Raw genomic sequence first — 18,054 nt, 5'->3', positions numbered from 1 at the left:
TAGTTGAATTCAGAGGTCACCCCATGTAAGTACCACTCCTATGTGGGGAACCAAGATTCTTTAAAAGATACATTAATAACCCAAAGTATACTTTTAGCAGTTCATTTTGTTCATCAGCTTTTTTAAAAAGAAACTTTAATTTCAGATGTCCAAAAGGAAAATTAAAGCAGATCAATACATAAAATCAGGAGAATGATTTTTGGAGCTGGTAGACTATCTCCATTTTTCTCTGTGCTTTCTTCTAATGAACAGAAATATTCAAGAAGATTCTGTGGGTGACTATGTTTACATGACTTTAAGAAATGTAGCTCTCCTGAACAGTGGGGAGATGTATCTGATTGTAGAAACCTGTCACATGGCTAGGAAAGTGTCATCTATCTATCTATCTACCTATTTATCATCAAGTTATCAAAATGTTTTTTGTGTGTTGTGTTGCAGCAAACATTTACTGCAAAATAAATTCCTAAAATCCATGCTAAACCTTCCAAGGACCATTGTAACAGGTCCAACCACTTTTGCCTTTTCATTTGCAAATATCCCTCTTCTGTGATGTGATTAGCAGCATTGGCTCCTTTGTTTTCTGTAAAAGGTAACCACCTAAAGCAACCTGTGCATAGTAAATGAGGACCATCATGTAATGTGTGGAGAAATCCAGTGAAGGCTGGCCATGGCAAGGGCCACTTTTGCTCCCCTTGAGAGAAAAGTCATGCCCGCCCTTTTCCTCCACAGGTAGTCTGTGTGAATGTCTTATTTCATCCATAATGACACGGACACTGTGAGCCAGTGTCCACATCAGACGTGCAACTCGTAGTTTTCATTAGCCCACAGCATAGTTTGAGGGGTTTAATAGCCAATGGACTGTACTGATTCTATTTATGTCCTATTGCAAATGAATAGTAAGTGCAATCTCTCTCTTGGGACTTAGACTAGCTCTAGGAGAGAGAAACCTAATATTTATCCAAAGGATTTCCTTGTTACATGGACACAAGCAAACCTCCTTCATATTCTAGTTTCCCATGTTCATGCAACATCTTATATTAGGATCTTATTAGTCTGTCCTGTGCCCTAACAGGTGTTAACTTTGATTCTATCTTTAATTCTTTAGCTATGGTTGGTTTCACCTACAGTGAGGATCTAGGAGGGTGATGGGAAAAGACTTATTAACTATCAAATACCATCAATCACTCCTGTGTGAATTCGACTTCTGAGGTTTGAGCCTGGCACCTGTGCATCCTGGTAGAAGGTCTGCTCTGACAGAGAACAAAGGCAATGCCCTTTCCCTCAGTATTGGCGTGGGGTCACAGATTCACAAAAAAATCTTACAGTCACTCTACCTTTCACTCTCTACAAGTCAAAACCTCATCTTTTGAAGAAAGAGGATATACATTATATTTGTAAAATACTCCATTTCTGCTAGTTCACATGACATGGGAGATTTCTCCTCTCTCTCAATGTTGCCATGTCTTATAACTGTTGATTTTGGGTTTTATACATGGTAGCTCAAGTCCTCAAAATATTTCAATCCCAAATTTTCAATTCCAAATTTAGTACTGTCATTAAAGTATCTCTCTAATTATACTCTGTTTTTCTAATAATCATCACGGTTAGGATTAATTTATCCCCTTTTTTTCAATATTGCAATAATTTGACATTCTTGGTGAAATGAATTTTTGTTTCAAGTTTAGTGTGATGATTTTAATAGGAAGTTTAGGACAACAACTCAGAAATGAAATTGTAAACTAGCTCCACTCCTGTATTCAGTTATTACCTTTATTAGACCCAAATACTACATGGTTTATTAGTGAAACAATGTTATATTAAAAATACAGATGAATGACAAAGGAAACTATGAAGGAATTTTATTCCTTACCTTTATCATTCGAAAGCCCTTGGAAGTTATCCAAATACATCTTGCACAAAATCAATTATTGAAATAGTGTTTTCTCTGCTACTTTCCTTAATCACGGTTATTCTGTGCTCTTCTCCTACAACCTCCTATATATTCCTCAGATTTATTCCCAGGCTATACCATTTTTTTTTTCATGCCTCCTCCTCTTTCTCAGTATTGTCTTATAGATTAGATTTAGTCTATGTAAAATAAATAATTTTAGAAAGTCTTGTAGTAGACATAATGATATCAAAAATGTGGGACACATTAGTACTTATTTTTGAGGCAACACGTTAAAGAACACTCATATTCTACAACTTGGAAAGTCTTAGGGTAGAATTAACATTATTCACTATTTTTAAGATGAGAAAACAGGTAAAATAGGCACCCAACATTACACAGCTAGTAGCTGGTGGAGCTAGAATTTGATCTCAGGGATAGAGACTCTAGCATCAAGCTCTTAATCATTAAACCAGTAGATCCTTAACAGCCACTGCCAGAAATGGTATTTTTTATGTTCATTGGACCATGATCTCTATACTATCTTTTAAGTCTAATGACTATATAATATTTCAAAGAAATTTCTTCAAGAAACAATTGGCAAAAATATTGCTAAAATTTGAAAATAAAAGGAAAAATCTGAGGAAGCATCTCCAGGAAAACAACATAAATTAACAAGTCAGTGTAAACATTTTAAAAAGCAAGAGTCTATTAAAAATCTTTTCCTGCCAGATTTGGATTGATGCCTAGATCAAACTGTGTTGAGAAGCCCTGGCTGGTGTGGCTCAGTGGATTGAGAGCCGGCCTGCAAATGGAAAATTATGTTGAGAGTCTAAAGAAAATTAGTAATCTATATCTAACCAATGAATAACTATTTTTAAAAAATATCATAGAGATAATAGTAATAATACTATAATAGCCCTTAGAGAAAAATGGAATAGGAGGTTGAGGAAATGAAGTGAAGAGTATAGCCAAGTAAGAAATATTTTTTCAAAGCAGTTTTTGCAGGGGTAAAGTAAATCTCCTTCTATTGCCATAGTTATTAAAGTTGAGCTCTTAAGCTCTAAGAGATAGGTCAACTTTTCATACATTCTGATATTTTCCAACTGAAGTTATAACCAAAAAAAAAAGGCAAAGATATAGCACCCCATTTATTTAGGAAAGTGTAGAAGAAAAGGTAAGTGGTACATTTCCCCTTTAGTGGGTCAGGCAGCATTATCCTCACCTCAACTATTCAAATTATTCTCAAGTAGGTTCCACGTTAAAAGTTAAAGAAAAAAATAAACTGCTGTTCTCTTCCTAGACAGTATCACATTAATCTTAGCCAAATTTCTGATATTAAAAGAAAAGTAGAATATATTTGAAAGTACTTATTGAAGACAGGCTAATATTTACAAAAGAGCTCAGATTTTCCTTCTCTGATTTCTATGACTCATTGAAAAAAATGTGTGAGAGAGACAGACCAAACTCAAACAAAAATTTTCAAAGAACTTATTATGATAAATGATACATGACAAAATTGCATTTAAACAGTTACTAGGTCAAAAGGAATTCAGAATAGAACAAATGCAAACAATGTGGTTTTTTCCCGTATCTTTGACAAAATGACAAAATATGGTTCTTTCATGTAATAGGGAGAAATAGGAAGGTTGAGACTATAAAATATATTGCTGTACAGAAGGAGAGATGGCATTCATATGTATATGAATGACAATCTGAAATATATATATTTAAATCTGAAATTATATATATATATTTCAGATTGACAGTTTTATTTGAAAAGGTTCTCTGGACCTTAGTTTCTGAGAATAGAGTAGGATAATAGAGGCAGAATGAAAGGAGAAATACAGTAGCTTCACCTTTTAACATTTCTGACAGACAAGACCGTGTAAAGGCTAATCTGAAATGTAGTTAGTGCATGCAGAAAAAAGCATGCAAGCAAATATATTTCTCAACAAAATGCTAAAAGAATGTTGTTAGCACATTTGTATATTTCCAATTTTTTCTTACTACCCATATCCAACAACCCACACAAATCAGTGTAAATACAACTTCTTTTACTAATGGCTTTTGAAGCATCGCTGCAGTCGGATTTAGTTGAGAAACCATCTGCTGCAAATACAAATAGAGCTACATTCAAGAATTATATTACACAGCCCTCCTAGAGAAGTTCTTATGTGCAAGCTGTTCTTGTCAAAATCAGAACCATTGTGATGATGCATCTTAATATTCCATCAGACTTTAAGTAAAGAGTGACAAAAGTCCACATATGGGTAACAGCTGTTTCTTCAGTAAATATTTTCCCATTCATTGAACTGAGACTTATGGCAGTTTAGGATATGTTCCATCAAACATTTCTGCCTGAACTGCCTGGGGGTGGTTAAAACAATAACAAGGGTGACATTTCAGTTTTCAAGTCTTTCTTACAACTAACATCTGAGAAACCAGCATATCTTCCTATTAAAGTTATATAGTGTGTCATTAATTTGACAGTATTCTTGACTAAGGAAGACTGATGACGTAATTGAATTGATAGGACTCTATATTTTTATCTCTCTTCCTCTAATAATAGTGTTTGTAAAATTAAAGCAAAATTTGCATATTGGTTTCCTAATTAAATGAAATAAATTGATGGACATTTATATTAGAAAATATTAAGGAGACTTTAGCTAAAAAAGGCTCAGATAAGATCTCTTTAAGCAATAAAGTGGCTTATGAAATTTGAAAGTCAAAAACAGTGAAGATAAATTTTGATGAAGAATTCAGTAACTCTATAAGAATATAGTCTTTACATATCAGTAGTTAGAGAAAAAATATTAACTATCAACTAACTAGGTGACCTCAATGTTATAGTAGTACTCTTGAGCATGTATGATATCCCTTTTATAAATACTAAATATTATGTTAGATGTTAGTTCTCTTAACACTACATCTCTCAAGAAGCTTTTGTGAAGTTTCCTAACTTTAAGTTCTATTGCTAAGTAGACTTAAAGTCTCCTCTTTTTAACCAAAAACTATATTGAGGCTCTTCTCTGGTGACTCCAAATCAAGTCCTGGAAGCTGGCAGGCTGTTTGTGTGTTAGGATAGGCTTGCAATATTGACGTGTTAAGAAATTGGTGTTTCTCAGCATCTGCCTGATAAATCACACACTTTTCTCTTCCTTTAATGCAGTTGTTAAAATCCCCATTTAAAAATCGAGCCTGTAGTCTTATATTCCACAAATGTTGTCAGACTTAATGAAAATTTCAAATCTAACACTAAAAACAAGAATGTCTTACCCTGCTATTGGATCCACTGCTATTGCCTTAGGATTATGAAGCTCCAGGTCAATCAGGGTGACGCATACAGACCCGTTGTAATTACAAACAAAGATCCGGTCACTGACATGGTCCACAAAGTAGAGATTTCTGGTAAGCCAGTCAATTGCCATGTGTTGCACATCTGAAAAACATACACATACACAAAATCATTGAATTACAGGTGCAAATCTAGTATCATAAGCCAAAGAGTACATAAGTCTGCCTGTAGTAGACCGCTCTGCCTGGTTTTAGGAATTGTATCTCTACCCCTTGTGGCGAGAGACAACCTTTGGAATGCCAGCCACAGGAGACAAAGCTTGTCTCTCATAGCAAATGTTGCCTCAATTCCTCTCCCTGCCCCTAGAGCTTGGTCAGAAGTCAATGACCGGTAAGACCCCTCACAGAAGGGGGCAACTTAAGCCAGACTCAATCACTTGGGAGGCCTTCATAGAAGGACTCGGGGGGCTGCAACAAAGAGCAATGGACTCTCGCCACCGCCCCCCCCCCGCCCCGGCTTTGTCAAAACCCGAGTCCCCATGTTCTCTGGGAGAAGCACTTCCTGGCTCTAATCCCCTTAAGCCTGAATACCTGTTGGGGAGAGATTGCCCAAGCTCCTTGCCTTGCTAGAGCGTGTCCTGGGGGAAAATCTGGCATCACAAAGACTTGCTGATAAACCTGTGAAATCTGCTCTGGTAAGAGTGCTTTCATTCATATGATAAGGGTCCGAGAGGAAATGAGTATGTCTCCCAAAGTTTCTGACAGACACTGACTCAGACTTTGAAACCCTCAGATCTCTTTGTAATGTTATCTACTGTTTGATCCTTGCTGCCCTGTATTCCTGTGTATTACAACCCAATAAAAAGCTACGGAGAAAGAGGCTCAGGGCCTTTTTCTCCTCGGAGAAACTGGCCGCTGCTGGCCTTTATCTCTCCTAAGAAACTGGCCACAGCCCACTCCTCCATCCCCAAACAGATCTCGTCTTGTCTTGGCCATATTTACTCATTCACACATGTCTGTGGCACTGGGGGGACTCGCAAGAGAAGTCGCCTCCACAGTAAAGTAGACCTGCTCAGAGATTAATTCTCTGGAAGAGTGATGTTCAGTAGTAGTTTCTACAATGACAGAAATATTCTATATCTATACTATTCAAGAAATTAGCCACTAGCCAGATGTGTCTGGTGAGCACTTAAAATGTGGCTAGTATAATTGGGAAACTGAATCTTTATTGTATTTCATTTAAATTAATTGGAATTTAAAAGTTAAAAAAAATTTTAGTAGCTAGTGGCTGCTGTGGATTACAACTCTAGAAGAATATATATGTTTGACTTGAATATTTTCTTTTTTAACAGATTGTGAAATTTCATGCTAATTAGATATTTTTCTGGTAGAAAAGATAATCTCAAAGGTTATAGTCTTATTATCCAAACTATTAAATTTTTTAATCTAATCTACAAATCTTACTTAAACATTCTTTTTCTTTAAAATACCTATAAAAATCTAATTCCACTAATGTGCCTCAAGCAGCAATATTAAGCTGGTTACCTTAATAATGCCACAAATAAATGAATTTCTGGTTTTTATTCATTATAAATTTTATGGCAGTCATATTTTTATGTATGAGAATTATACTTTGATACCTCCTTGTATGAACCCACTATGGATCTATTATTTATTTACTAAAAAGAGTTTCTTTTTTCTTTAACTTTACCAGAGGGTATGGGCATTTTTTTTTTATTGTTTTTAGTGAGAGAGTAAGAGAGAGAAAGTGAGGGAGGGTGTGAGAGAGAGAGAGAGAGAGAGACAGAGAAACATTGACTGGTTGCCTTTTCATACATACATGCCCTGACAGGGAATCAAACCTAACACCAGGGTATTTGCCCTGACCAGGAATTGAACCTGCAACCTTTTAGTCCATGGGATGAGCCTCCAAGCAACTGAGCCACACAAGTCAGGGCAAAAAGATGTTCTTTTTGCAATCTGAACTAAAACACTCTTCCAATTCAACAGTTCAAAAGAATTCTTCAGTAACATGCTGCTTCAGTGAATGATATTCTCTCAAGAGAAATATTCATATAGATGCTTATACCATCATCATTCGTAATGGTATATTGTCAAAGTAAAGAAAGCAGCAACTTTATGAAAATGTCTATCATGCTTTACATGCACGAGCAGAAAGTGGATATCACCTTCACTGGGTACACGTCATCAGGTTATTGATTACAGTTTCATTCCAGAATTACACAGTCCTTATGGAAGCATAAGAATTTAAATGTTCCACATACCACATGCAACATTTTTCAGCTACTTCAGCAGTCAAAATTCTTAAAAATATGAACTATTTCTGTGTCCAGAAATCTGTAGATGTATGCTTTGTTTTGGTTTTCATTCTTTTTGTATTTTTGTGTCAGGTAGAGCACAGAACCCACTGTGTCAAATGTCATTGTACAACCTTGAATTCAGATAGTGTGCTAGAGTATATCCAATACCCATCTTTCATGCTAGTCATGCAGTTGGTTTAGTCTATTCAATTGTAATTTCAGAGAAAAGAACTTTTTGACAAATTCACACCTTTTTTCAACTCAGTATAATTAGAGAAAGATTCTCTACTGCTGAAACAATAGGTATTGTTAACAATCATCCAAGTTTGAAGGAGCAGGTCTCATTAAGTTACTTGATAATTAGCTAAATACTTAGTAATGTAGGAGTTGTTTATTTGTTTTGTATATTTGGCATTTCTGTCTGATTTCAGTGAAATTTCTATTAAGATTGGAGAATTAAGGCAATTATACTAAGAGTTCCAGTAAGCAAGCTGAGAAATTAGATAGGTAGATAGGTAGATAGATAGATAGATAGATAGATAGATAGATAGAAAAATAGATTTAGCTAACAAGATTTCAACATTTTAGGAGATAGGTGAATTTTTCTAGGCAACAGATTTAGTGTTTCATTTTCATTTTCTGATATATGACAAAGTTTGTTGGAAATTGCTGAAGATAACGGTAACCATTTTATGACATTACATTAAAAATATATCACTAATTATTTTGGAGTAAAGTTAGCATAGGTAGTTAAATAGTTATTAATAAGGGAGGGTGCAAAGGGAGTGAGATATTAAACTTAATAAACTAGGATGCTGAATCAGATATTAGGACAGCATTCTATTAAGCCTACCGGGAATCCATTGAATTTACAGACTCATTCACACAGCCCAGGGAAATGCTGCCGAGGACATTTAATCTTCAGAGCAGACAGAAAATCTCCCCAGGGGTACTGCCAGCCTGATACCATATTATAGAAGGGAGTAGGAGGAAAAACTCCTGTGTTGTTTGGAAAGCAAATGACATAAAGGAACTTCTGAACATGAGCAATAGAAGTCAAGATGGCATGTGGGAAATGTTTTTACACTGGACATGTGCAGTAAAAGCCATACAGGAGCAAAGCCTAACCTGGGAAAGACTAGAAAGGTAAAGGATTGAATAGAGAACCCAAACCTCGAGAGGTTCCAAAAAGTAATTGGTCAAGGGGAAGACCCAATTCAAGCTCAGGAAGAATCAGGAAGTTGGGTTGGATGCTTTGAAAGGCTTCTTGATCATTACCAAGAACCATGAAACAATGTGGAGGATGAATAGAAGTTTCGGTGTAGTTGCTTCTAGAGCACAGCCAGTCCTCTACCTTTCATCCCTAAGGGTATATTATTTTCCTTTGTATCAATTAAAATTAAGAATTGTTTAAACATCTCCATGTATGTGTTGTTTGAATTCCTTTCAACATGACAAAAGAACTCATTGTCATCAGTAAAGAAAGACCTAACGTCAGTGTTACTAGTTTAAAAATGTTCTTGTTATTATATTCTTTAGTTACCTTTTATTCATTTTTTCAACTAAAAGATCTCCAGATTTCACCCCTACTCTTCTCTTAATGTCTCTTAATGGTCACTCAGAATTTCTTAATTGCCAAAAGCAAAGGCTACTTTTTTGCTCATATCTACAAAATAATCTAAATATTAATATTGGTAAAATGTTAAATAATAAAACTATTGAAAGCATTTTGAAGCTGGGAAAGTGTTATATAAATATAAGTAACTATTAACACTTTCTAAAACACATATTTTTTAGGTTTAAAAATTTAAAGTTGTCCTAGTGGAAATTAATTTATAAATTTATGGGAAAATTAAAAACAATAAAAAATAAAATAAGACAAATAGTTATAATAATTTATAATTTAATGAATTAAATAAAACATTACATCAAATTTTCCATCATATCTTAAAGCAAAGAACTAATTACCAGAATTAGCGAATATAGAACTTAAACCTTTTTTTTTTTTAATTTACTACAATATCTGTATACATAGTGCTATGGACTCAATTGTTTTCTCCAGAATTTATATGTTGAAGTCCTAACCCTTGGTACCTCAGAATGTGACTGCATTTAAAAAAAAAGACTTTTAAAACATAATTAAGTTAAAATAAGGCCATTAGGGTAGGCCTTAATCCAATCTGACCGGTGTCCTTATAAAAAGAGGAGATTAAGACATACAGAGACCAGGGATTCCTGGACCCAGGGGAAAGGCCATCTGAAAACCATGGAGAGAAGCAAAACAGGGAAAGAAGCCTCAGAGAAGCCTAGTCCTGCTGGTAACTTGACTTGGGCTCCAGTCTTCAGAACTGTGAGAAAATGGACATCTGTTGTGTGAGCACTCAGTCTGTGATATTTTGCTATGGCAGATCTAGCAAAATTTTCAATAATATACCTCCTCAAGTTTATTTTTTAAGTGGTCCATGCCATAAATTATTAAAGACAAATGTCAAAATCCTGCTAAGAAAAAGTATAAAAGAAGTGTCATATGTCCTTTTAATGTCATACTGGACCATTGTCTAACCAGCCCCTTCTAGGATTAGTTAATTCTCCTAAGAGATAAACTTTTGTTTAACTTACAATTTAATAGTTTTCATTAGGTCTCAGTCTCTATGAATTTAGATACCAATTTGTATATTGATAAATTTCAAATAGCATTTGTCCAATACAGACTAAAACAATTTTCATCAGATCATAAAATAACCCTAGTTTATTGTCCAGTATGACATTAACTAGTGTTAAATCTAACCTTGCAATCTCAAATTAGCATATTTTTTTATTTATTGTAAATACCTGTCTCTTTTGTACTCCTTTGAATCAACTTTACCATCCTGCAGATTCTCTCACTAATGAGCTAAATGACTTGTTAAAAAATGTTCACTATATGTTTTTATGTGATGTTTTTAACCTTTTGCAAATTATACATTAACTAATTTTAGTACTTGATCTCTTCTTTAATTATTTGCTGTATAATCTCCAACCAACCAGATATAACACATTTAAATGAATACAATGATTAAAAAATAATGTAAATAGGTTAAAACTTGTGCATGGGGGCTATGACAAACCTAGATGATGACCTGAAAGAGTACATGCACTTCTAAGGAGGCAGGCTCAAACTCAGCTGATGATTTTCATTTCGAAATGCTTCTTTGTTTCAAAGACTACCAAGACATGGATTTCTATATTTCCTTCGAAGTCTTCTATTGTTTGCATATGGTCAACTAGTTTTTTTTTTTAATTGTAAAGCATTTTTGTGGTATCAAACAAAGCCTGTCTGCAGCCAACCTGGATCAAATGCCATTAGTGTGATTACACCAAAGCAGAGCAAACACTATACATCATTTAGTTCGGAATAAGCTCTATTTAAAAGGATGTTCTTGCAAAAGATACTAACAGCCATAAAATCTATTATTCATGGAATAAATATAATATTCAGTTTACAAAGTGTTAAGATGCTTATATCAGACAACAAACTTTAAGAACCCAGTACAATGATGTGCTGTGGATATTCTACAAACATTAGCTGCCTCCCAGAGAGAACTAAATGACTGCCCTTATTTTGTGGCATTATAATTGCTTATGATATTTATATACTAGAGAATAGTACAGTACTAGATAAAAAATAAGTTAATTCACAATAAGACAGACGTGTAGTAGCTGTGATAATTTTGAAATATTCCTCAAATATTTTGGTACTCCTCCTGTCAAGACGCAGAGCTTCTTCTCCCCTTTAATGTAGGCTGTTCTTTGTGATTGTCATTACTAAATAGAATGTGGTAGAAATGATTTGTGTGATTTCCAAGGATAAGTCATCGAAGGCATTTTAACTTCCATTTTGCTCTCTTTCTCTCTCTTTTGATCACTCACTGTGGTGGAAACCTGTTACTATGCTCTGAAGATACTCAAGCAAGCCTGTAGAGAGGCTCACGTAGCAAGGAACAGAGAGAAGTCTACCACCAACAGTTGCAAGAATGAGCTTGGAAGCCAGTTTTCCAGCCCTAGAGAAGTTGATGCTGGATGCCTGCAGTCCTGGCTAACACCTTGATTACAATCTTATTAAAAATCCTATGACAACCACCATGCTAATCAACTCCTGATTACTTGACCCACAGAATATATAAGAGAATATATGTTTGCTATTTTAAGCCAGCAAGTTTGGGGGGTAATTTTTTATACAAAAAAAAAAGTAATATAGTAGTCAAATCCCTATAGGTTTTATTTTTTCTGTTTTTTACAGGTTGATTATTATTTCTTATTTCTTATTTTTTCAATTACAGTTGAAATACAATATATTAGTTTCATATATATAGCATATTGATTAAGCATGTACACACATTACAGAGTGATTACATCAACAAGTTGAGTGCCCATTTGACACTATACATAGTTTTACAACATTACTGGCCAAACTCCACATGCTGTACTTTACATCTCTATGACTGTTTTTATAATTTGCAATTTTTACTTCTTAATCCCTTTCATCTTTTCACCCATCCTACAACTCCCCTCCTATCTCATGACCATTAATTTGTTCTCTGTTATCTATGAGTCTGTTTCTATTGTTTTATTGTTTATATTATTACAGTTGTCCCCTTTCTACCCCCTTCACTCCCCTCCACTCAGCCCACAACCCCATGCTCATGTCCATAGGTCCTTCATATATATTCTTTGGCTAATTTCTTCACCATCTTTAAATCAGTCAGTTTTTTAAAATTTCACATGTAAGCAAAATCATATGGCATTTATCTTTCTCTCCTTGGTTTACTTCACTTTGTATAATAACCTCTAACTCCATCCACCATCCATGTTGGTGCAAATAGTAACATTTCATATATGTGTGTGTGTGTGTGTGTATATATATATATATATATGTGTATATATGTATGTATGTATGTATAAATGTTCACCTGAGGATATGTTATACATTTATATATAAAATATAACCTTATACATATTTGTATATGTTAAATATATTTATATACTTATATAACATATATAATCTTTACCTGAGGATATGTTTATAATTTTTTTAGAGAGAAAGGAAAGGACAGAAGAGAGAGAGAGATCAGTATGAGAGAGAAACATTGATCAGTTGCCTCCCATACACACCCAACCAGGGATTGAAACTGCAACCTAGGTATGTGCCCTGACCAGGAATTGAACACGTAACCTTTAATGTATGGGACAATGCTCAACCATTTGATCCAGCTGACAAGGGCAGATCTTATTTTTCATTTTTTTTGTATGGTTAAGTGATATTCATGATATACATGTACCACATCATCTTTATCCATTTGCCTATTGATGGACATTTAAGTTGCTTCCATATTCTGGCTACTGTAAATAATGTGCAATGAACACAGTTGCACATACATTTTTTAAATTAGTTTGAATTTCTTCAAACCTTTGTGGCTTTTAAAGGTAGACTTTGTTGGCTTCTCTTAACTTGGAGATTATATTTAGAAATATATCTTAACTGGAAGCTTATAGTGAAAACAAGGTGTCTACCTCTCTTTCCTCTCTTCCAATTGTTTTCAGCTACTGCAATTGTTTTTATTTCCATTATTATATATAACATGTTTCTATTACAATTTTAAAGTTTTTAAAGTTTATATATACTCTATTGAAATTTCTTTTTTGTTGTTGTTGTTGTAATTTAAAAATATTTTGTTATTTTATATGGTGTTTGTAATTTTCTGCCTTTTACTCCCAATCCAGCCCACCACCTCCAGCCCTCCCCACCTCCCTCCCATTTCCACCCCCACTTGTTTTTGTCCATGTGTCCTTTCTATGTGTTCCTGAAAACCCTTCCCCTTGTCCCCTGAAATGCTGTTGAACTTTCTAATATACAAGATTATGATTTAATTCTTAGTATCCCTGTACATATACACATATATGAGCTCTGTCCAGAAGGTATCCAGCCATGTAATATGGAAAATAGAGGTATTTATTGAAGAAGATACAAGAAACATTGTATATAGGACAATGACCCCTTAGTTCTTTTCAAAGTAGGCACCTTGGGACCTCACACAGTTGCTATTGCTTCCCTGTTGTGTATTTTCCTGAATCTCATTGACAGTCTGAAATCTCTTTCCTTTCAAAGGTAATTTTAGTTTTGGGAGAAGCCAGAAGCTGCAGGGTACCATACTCTGAGCTGTAAGGGGTCTCAGTCACCTGAGTGATTTGATGTTTTGCCAAAAAAACTCTGCGTAAGACATGATGCATGAGCAGGCATGTTGTTGTGCTAAAGCTGCCAATCATCAACTGTCAATAGTTGTGGCCATCTGAATCATCCCCATAGTTTCTACAGAGGAATGTTCAAACTTAAAATGAAATTGGATGCACGTTAGTTGCTCTATTTGCTCAGTCATTTTGAATGGATCAGCCACACAGCACACATGATTGCTCAAAGGCATTTAATGCCCCCACTGACTAGTGCAGTGAAGTCATCATTGTTCACATACGCGTATCCCAGTCCACTCTCCTTGGCTGGCGTGTTACACTGATGTTGCCCAAACCATTCTCGTTATATGAAAAATAGCTGGACTTTCTCAGCACAGACTTGTACATTCATACTCTCTCTCCCCTCATCTTTCCACAATCTTAATTGTTAGTTAAATTAACATTCAATGTTTTTGTAATTATGACTATATGATTTTTATTGACAGAAAGTATTTTATTATAATTATACTTCCTTTCTTAAACAGTGTTGTTGATTCTATTTTTCTCCTTTTCTCTTTGTTATGTAATTCCTTATTGCATGTTTCTATAAAATAACTCTAAAATGTATGCCTAAATGGAAACACAAACCACAGTAATCCATTAATTATTTTTCTTTTGACATCTTCCTATCTCCTGCCCTGCTCTTTTTCTAATCAGCACTTGGCTTGCTCCACAGCTACAGTCTTTTGGCTTTTTTAAAATCAATCAAGATGCTCATTGTTTGACTGTTTCACAAATCAAACATCCCATTTTCTTCCAAAGTAGAGGATAAGTTGTTCATTGATGTGGGACCAGGGTATGAAATCTCATAGCTAAGATATTCTAAAAACAGGTTGTAAGATAATCTTATTTCTAGCCCCATCCTACATCTCCACCTTTGGATGTGTCTAGTCCATAATATCCCTTTTTTAGCCTTTCTGGGCTTCTTTATCTTAATTGCATTTGCACTCAGCAAAGCAAAGAAATATTAAAACTAATTCATTTATCATTTAATCATCCACTTTTTATTCTCCAAAATTAGTGTACATTTTGTTTCTCCTCTTTCTTGTGTTCTTAATGTTCTTAATTAAATTTATTTACTGTATTTACAGTGCACTTAAGGCAAACAAGCAAACAAACACACAAACAAAGCAATGGAAAAAATACTTTTGATCATTCTGCAATGTTTAACAGAAAGTCCCTGGGAATAGTTCCAAAGTGGAAAGTTAGACATCTGTTCATCTTTTCAAAAAGATCATTGTGACTGTCATGTAAATAAAAAGGGATGAGTCTGAAAGCAGGTGACCAGTTAGGAAGACCCTGCAATTCTGGAAGAGATATGATGGCTTCAAATAGTATCAGAACAATAGCAAGTTTTTGTGACATATATTCACCATAGCTCCTCTGTCAACATTAAATATATAATCATATATGAAGAAATACATTTAAGTTATGTTCTAGCTTAAATGAAGGATCCAAGAATGATAGGAATTTTGAAGGCATCACAGAAAGTCAGAACATTACAAATATAGATAGTTTCCAACCACACAGATAGTATTATCTACTATAAATATTTTAAGCTAGTATTTTTATTTACACTCAAATATTATCCCTCAAGATGAGATGCTGCTTTCACTGAAGAGAGTTATAGAGAACATAAAACAAAAATGAAATTTTAAAAGGCTAAGATTATAGAGAAACAATTTTCTTTTCCTAAAGATATGTTTCTTATTTTAAGTGGAAATTTAACGTTTAGGTTTTATCTACATTTCTTTGTCAGAATATTTTAAAAGACTCAGTGAATGATAAAATGATGTAATTTTTTACACATGCTTGCATAATATTTATTAAGGAGCATATACTACTTTATATTTTGCAAAACTAAATGTCTTCCCTAAATAAACTGAATAGAGCAAACAAAGGCTCTATTGGCTTGGTTTAATAATAAGAGTAATAATAATTATTATTATTTTGTGAGAGAGTGAAAGAGAAGAAGGAAGAGAGGGAGAAAAACATAAATGTGAAAGAGAAACATTAATTAGTTGACTCTTGTATGCCCCTGACTGATGACTAAACCCACAACCTTGGCACATGCCCTAACCAGGCATCATCAGACTGGTGACCCTTATAGCTTTGCAGAACAAAACCCAAATAAATGAGACTCAATGATCAGGGCTCCTTGGTATAATAATTAAAATGGTATTATAGTAGTTCAGCTCGGGTATACTGTGGGTAGGCACATCCTTGTTAAGGAAATGAACTAATGGCACAGTACAGAGCCCTGCCTTATCCTTTAACTACTGAAAGAGTGCCACTTCCTAGGCACCAGTACTATTTCTTAAGCACATAAAGCATGGTCAAAATGAGTATCAAGGTCAGTTCTTCATTCAGACAGTCACAAAGTTCTACTTACAATATGTGTATGTATTTAAGAAAAAAGACAAGGGGGCGGGTGCTTCTGACATAGGATAGTGAGCCAATAGCGGATACTCATATGGATATCAGCTGTTCCTATACTTTTGTTAGGAGGGACATGAAATGATGAGCTTTTTTTAAAAAAAAATATTGTTGTTCAAGTACAGTTGTCTGCATCTATCCCCCTCAACTCCCCCTCCCAACCATCCCCACCTTCCTCCCCAGATCCCACCCCTTTTGAACCTCCTTCTACTTCATGGTTCTACTATTCCTTAATCCTTTGTCTAATACAAACAACAAACTAAGCTTATTTCCACTAGAGGATGCATTTAGAGAAGATGCCAGGGTTATTTTCTCTCTACAGTAAATACAGTTTACACTAAAGTGTCTTTTTTTTCTATTAGGCAAAACTTTATGTTCTTAACTGACCCATGACTCAAATAGATTCATTCTTCATTCCTCTCTTATTGCTCCCCACTTCACCCCATGTCAAGTCTATCAGAAAATTTTATAACCTTTACCAGAAAATATATAGTCTCTGCTAACTCTCCTTAGGACAATACCTTCTCTCTCCTGATGGCTGCAGTAGCTTCTTAAGTGATCTCTCTGCTACCCTTCTAAACCCACTGAAAATCTTCACAGAGCACCTAGAGTGAGTCATCATTGTATTGTTACAGTTGATTACTAATGAAGAAAATCTTAACTGATAGACTCTAGATATTTACTCCCCTGAATGAATGCTTTCAATGTACATCACCAATATTTTTATAAATATCTAAGTTTGTTGAATTTTAGCTCTATTTTAAGTCAAAACTTTAAGAAGAATTCCTTTTTAAGGTTTTGCCATGTACATGAACCAGAAAAGGTGTTAGTAGGCTTCCAGCTTCCATTTGTGTTATTGTTTCTTCCACAGTTTTAATAAACAACAGGTTTTACTGCAAAATCCTGTCTATACCCTAATTTTCCAAAGTATCACTCACTCCTCTTCTTAAAATTTCCAATGATTTACCACCACACTTAGCATAAAATTCAGTGTTTAACATGGCTCACAAGTCTTCCAAACCACCTTTTTACCTCTTACTGTCCTTGCTCATTCTACTCTAGTCACAGGCAGCTCCTTATTTTTCTCATCAACTTACAAAGAAAACTATACTTTAGGACATTTGTACTTAATCTTCAAGACAAAAGAGTATTTAAATATGCATAGCTTGTACTTTTACTTCAGTCAGGTATTTATTTAAATGTCGGTTTCTCAGAAAGCCTTTAAAGTCAATATTTAAAGAAAAACACACACACCAAACTAACAAAAACCCCACACAGCAACTTATCCCCAATAATCAATATCAATGTATTAATTTTATTTTTGCATTATTCATAACTGATTGAAATTTACTACTTATTTATTAGTTCCCAGTCTCTCCACACTAAAATATAAACTCCATATGAGCAGAAATTTTGTACATCTAATTCACTGCTACAGTCCTAAAACAGAATTGTATTTACTCCATGATAAGTGCTAGGTCCATAGTTTCTTATCAATACTGGTGTTGTATTCACAATGAGCCTTTCTCAAGAATCTCCTTACTAAAATCTCTGCTCTCAACTCTAAGTCAGGGTCATCTGAAGTCCTATCTCCTTTGCTCTCTAGTCAGCTGCATTAATTTCTTTGATTTTACAAGTGAACTCAAATTCTCTACCCAGGAAAGATGTATATAAGAAAGTTCTATATTACTTAATGTGGGTGAATAATTTTATAAAAACACAAGTAGGCAGATAACAATTGCAGGAATGAATACACAGGGTAAGTAACAATAGTGCTAGGAAATACAGTGCCATACAACAATGTAGGAGAGTAATAACAACGGTGAGCTTGAATGAATAAAGAGGAAT

At 34.5% G+C, this 18,054-nt stretch overlaps 1 protein-coding gene across 1 annotated transcript in view; it reads right to left on the bottom strand.

Moving 5' to 3' along the window:
• The window catches only part of LRP1B (LDL receptor related protein 1B), a 1,762,610-nt gene that overhangs the window by 877,838 nt on the left and 866,718 nt on the right, over positions 1 to 18,054 (bottom strand). The window contains exon 7 of the mRNA XM_053655128.1: positions 5,168 to 5,330. Within this exon, the coding sequence (XP_053511103.1) occupies positions 5,168 to 5,330 (163 nt within the window). The remainder of the gene's footprint in view (positions 1 to 5,167; positions 5,331 to 18,054) is intronic.

The sequence above is a fragment of the Artibeus jamaicensis genome, unplaced genomic scaffold (assembly GCF_021234435.1).
Source record: "Artibeus jamaicensis isolate MK-2021 breed Jamaican fruit bat unplaced genomic scaffold, CSHL_Jam_final contig_935, whole genome shotgun sequence".
NCBI lineage: Eukaryota > Metazoa > Chordata > Mammalia > Chiroptera > Phyllostomidae > Artibeus > Artibeus jamaicensis.
The sequence above is the reverse complement of the archived record's forward strand: the minus strand, read 5'-3'. Positions and strand labels throughout refer to the sequence as shown.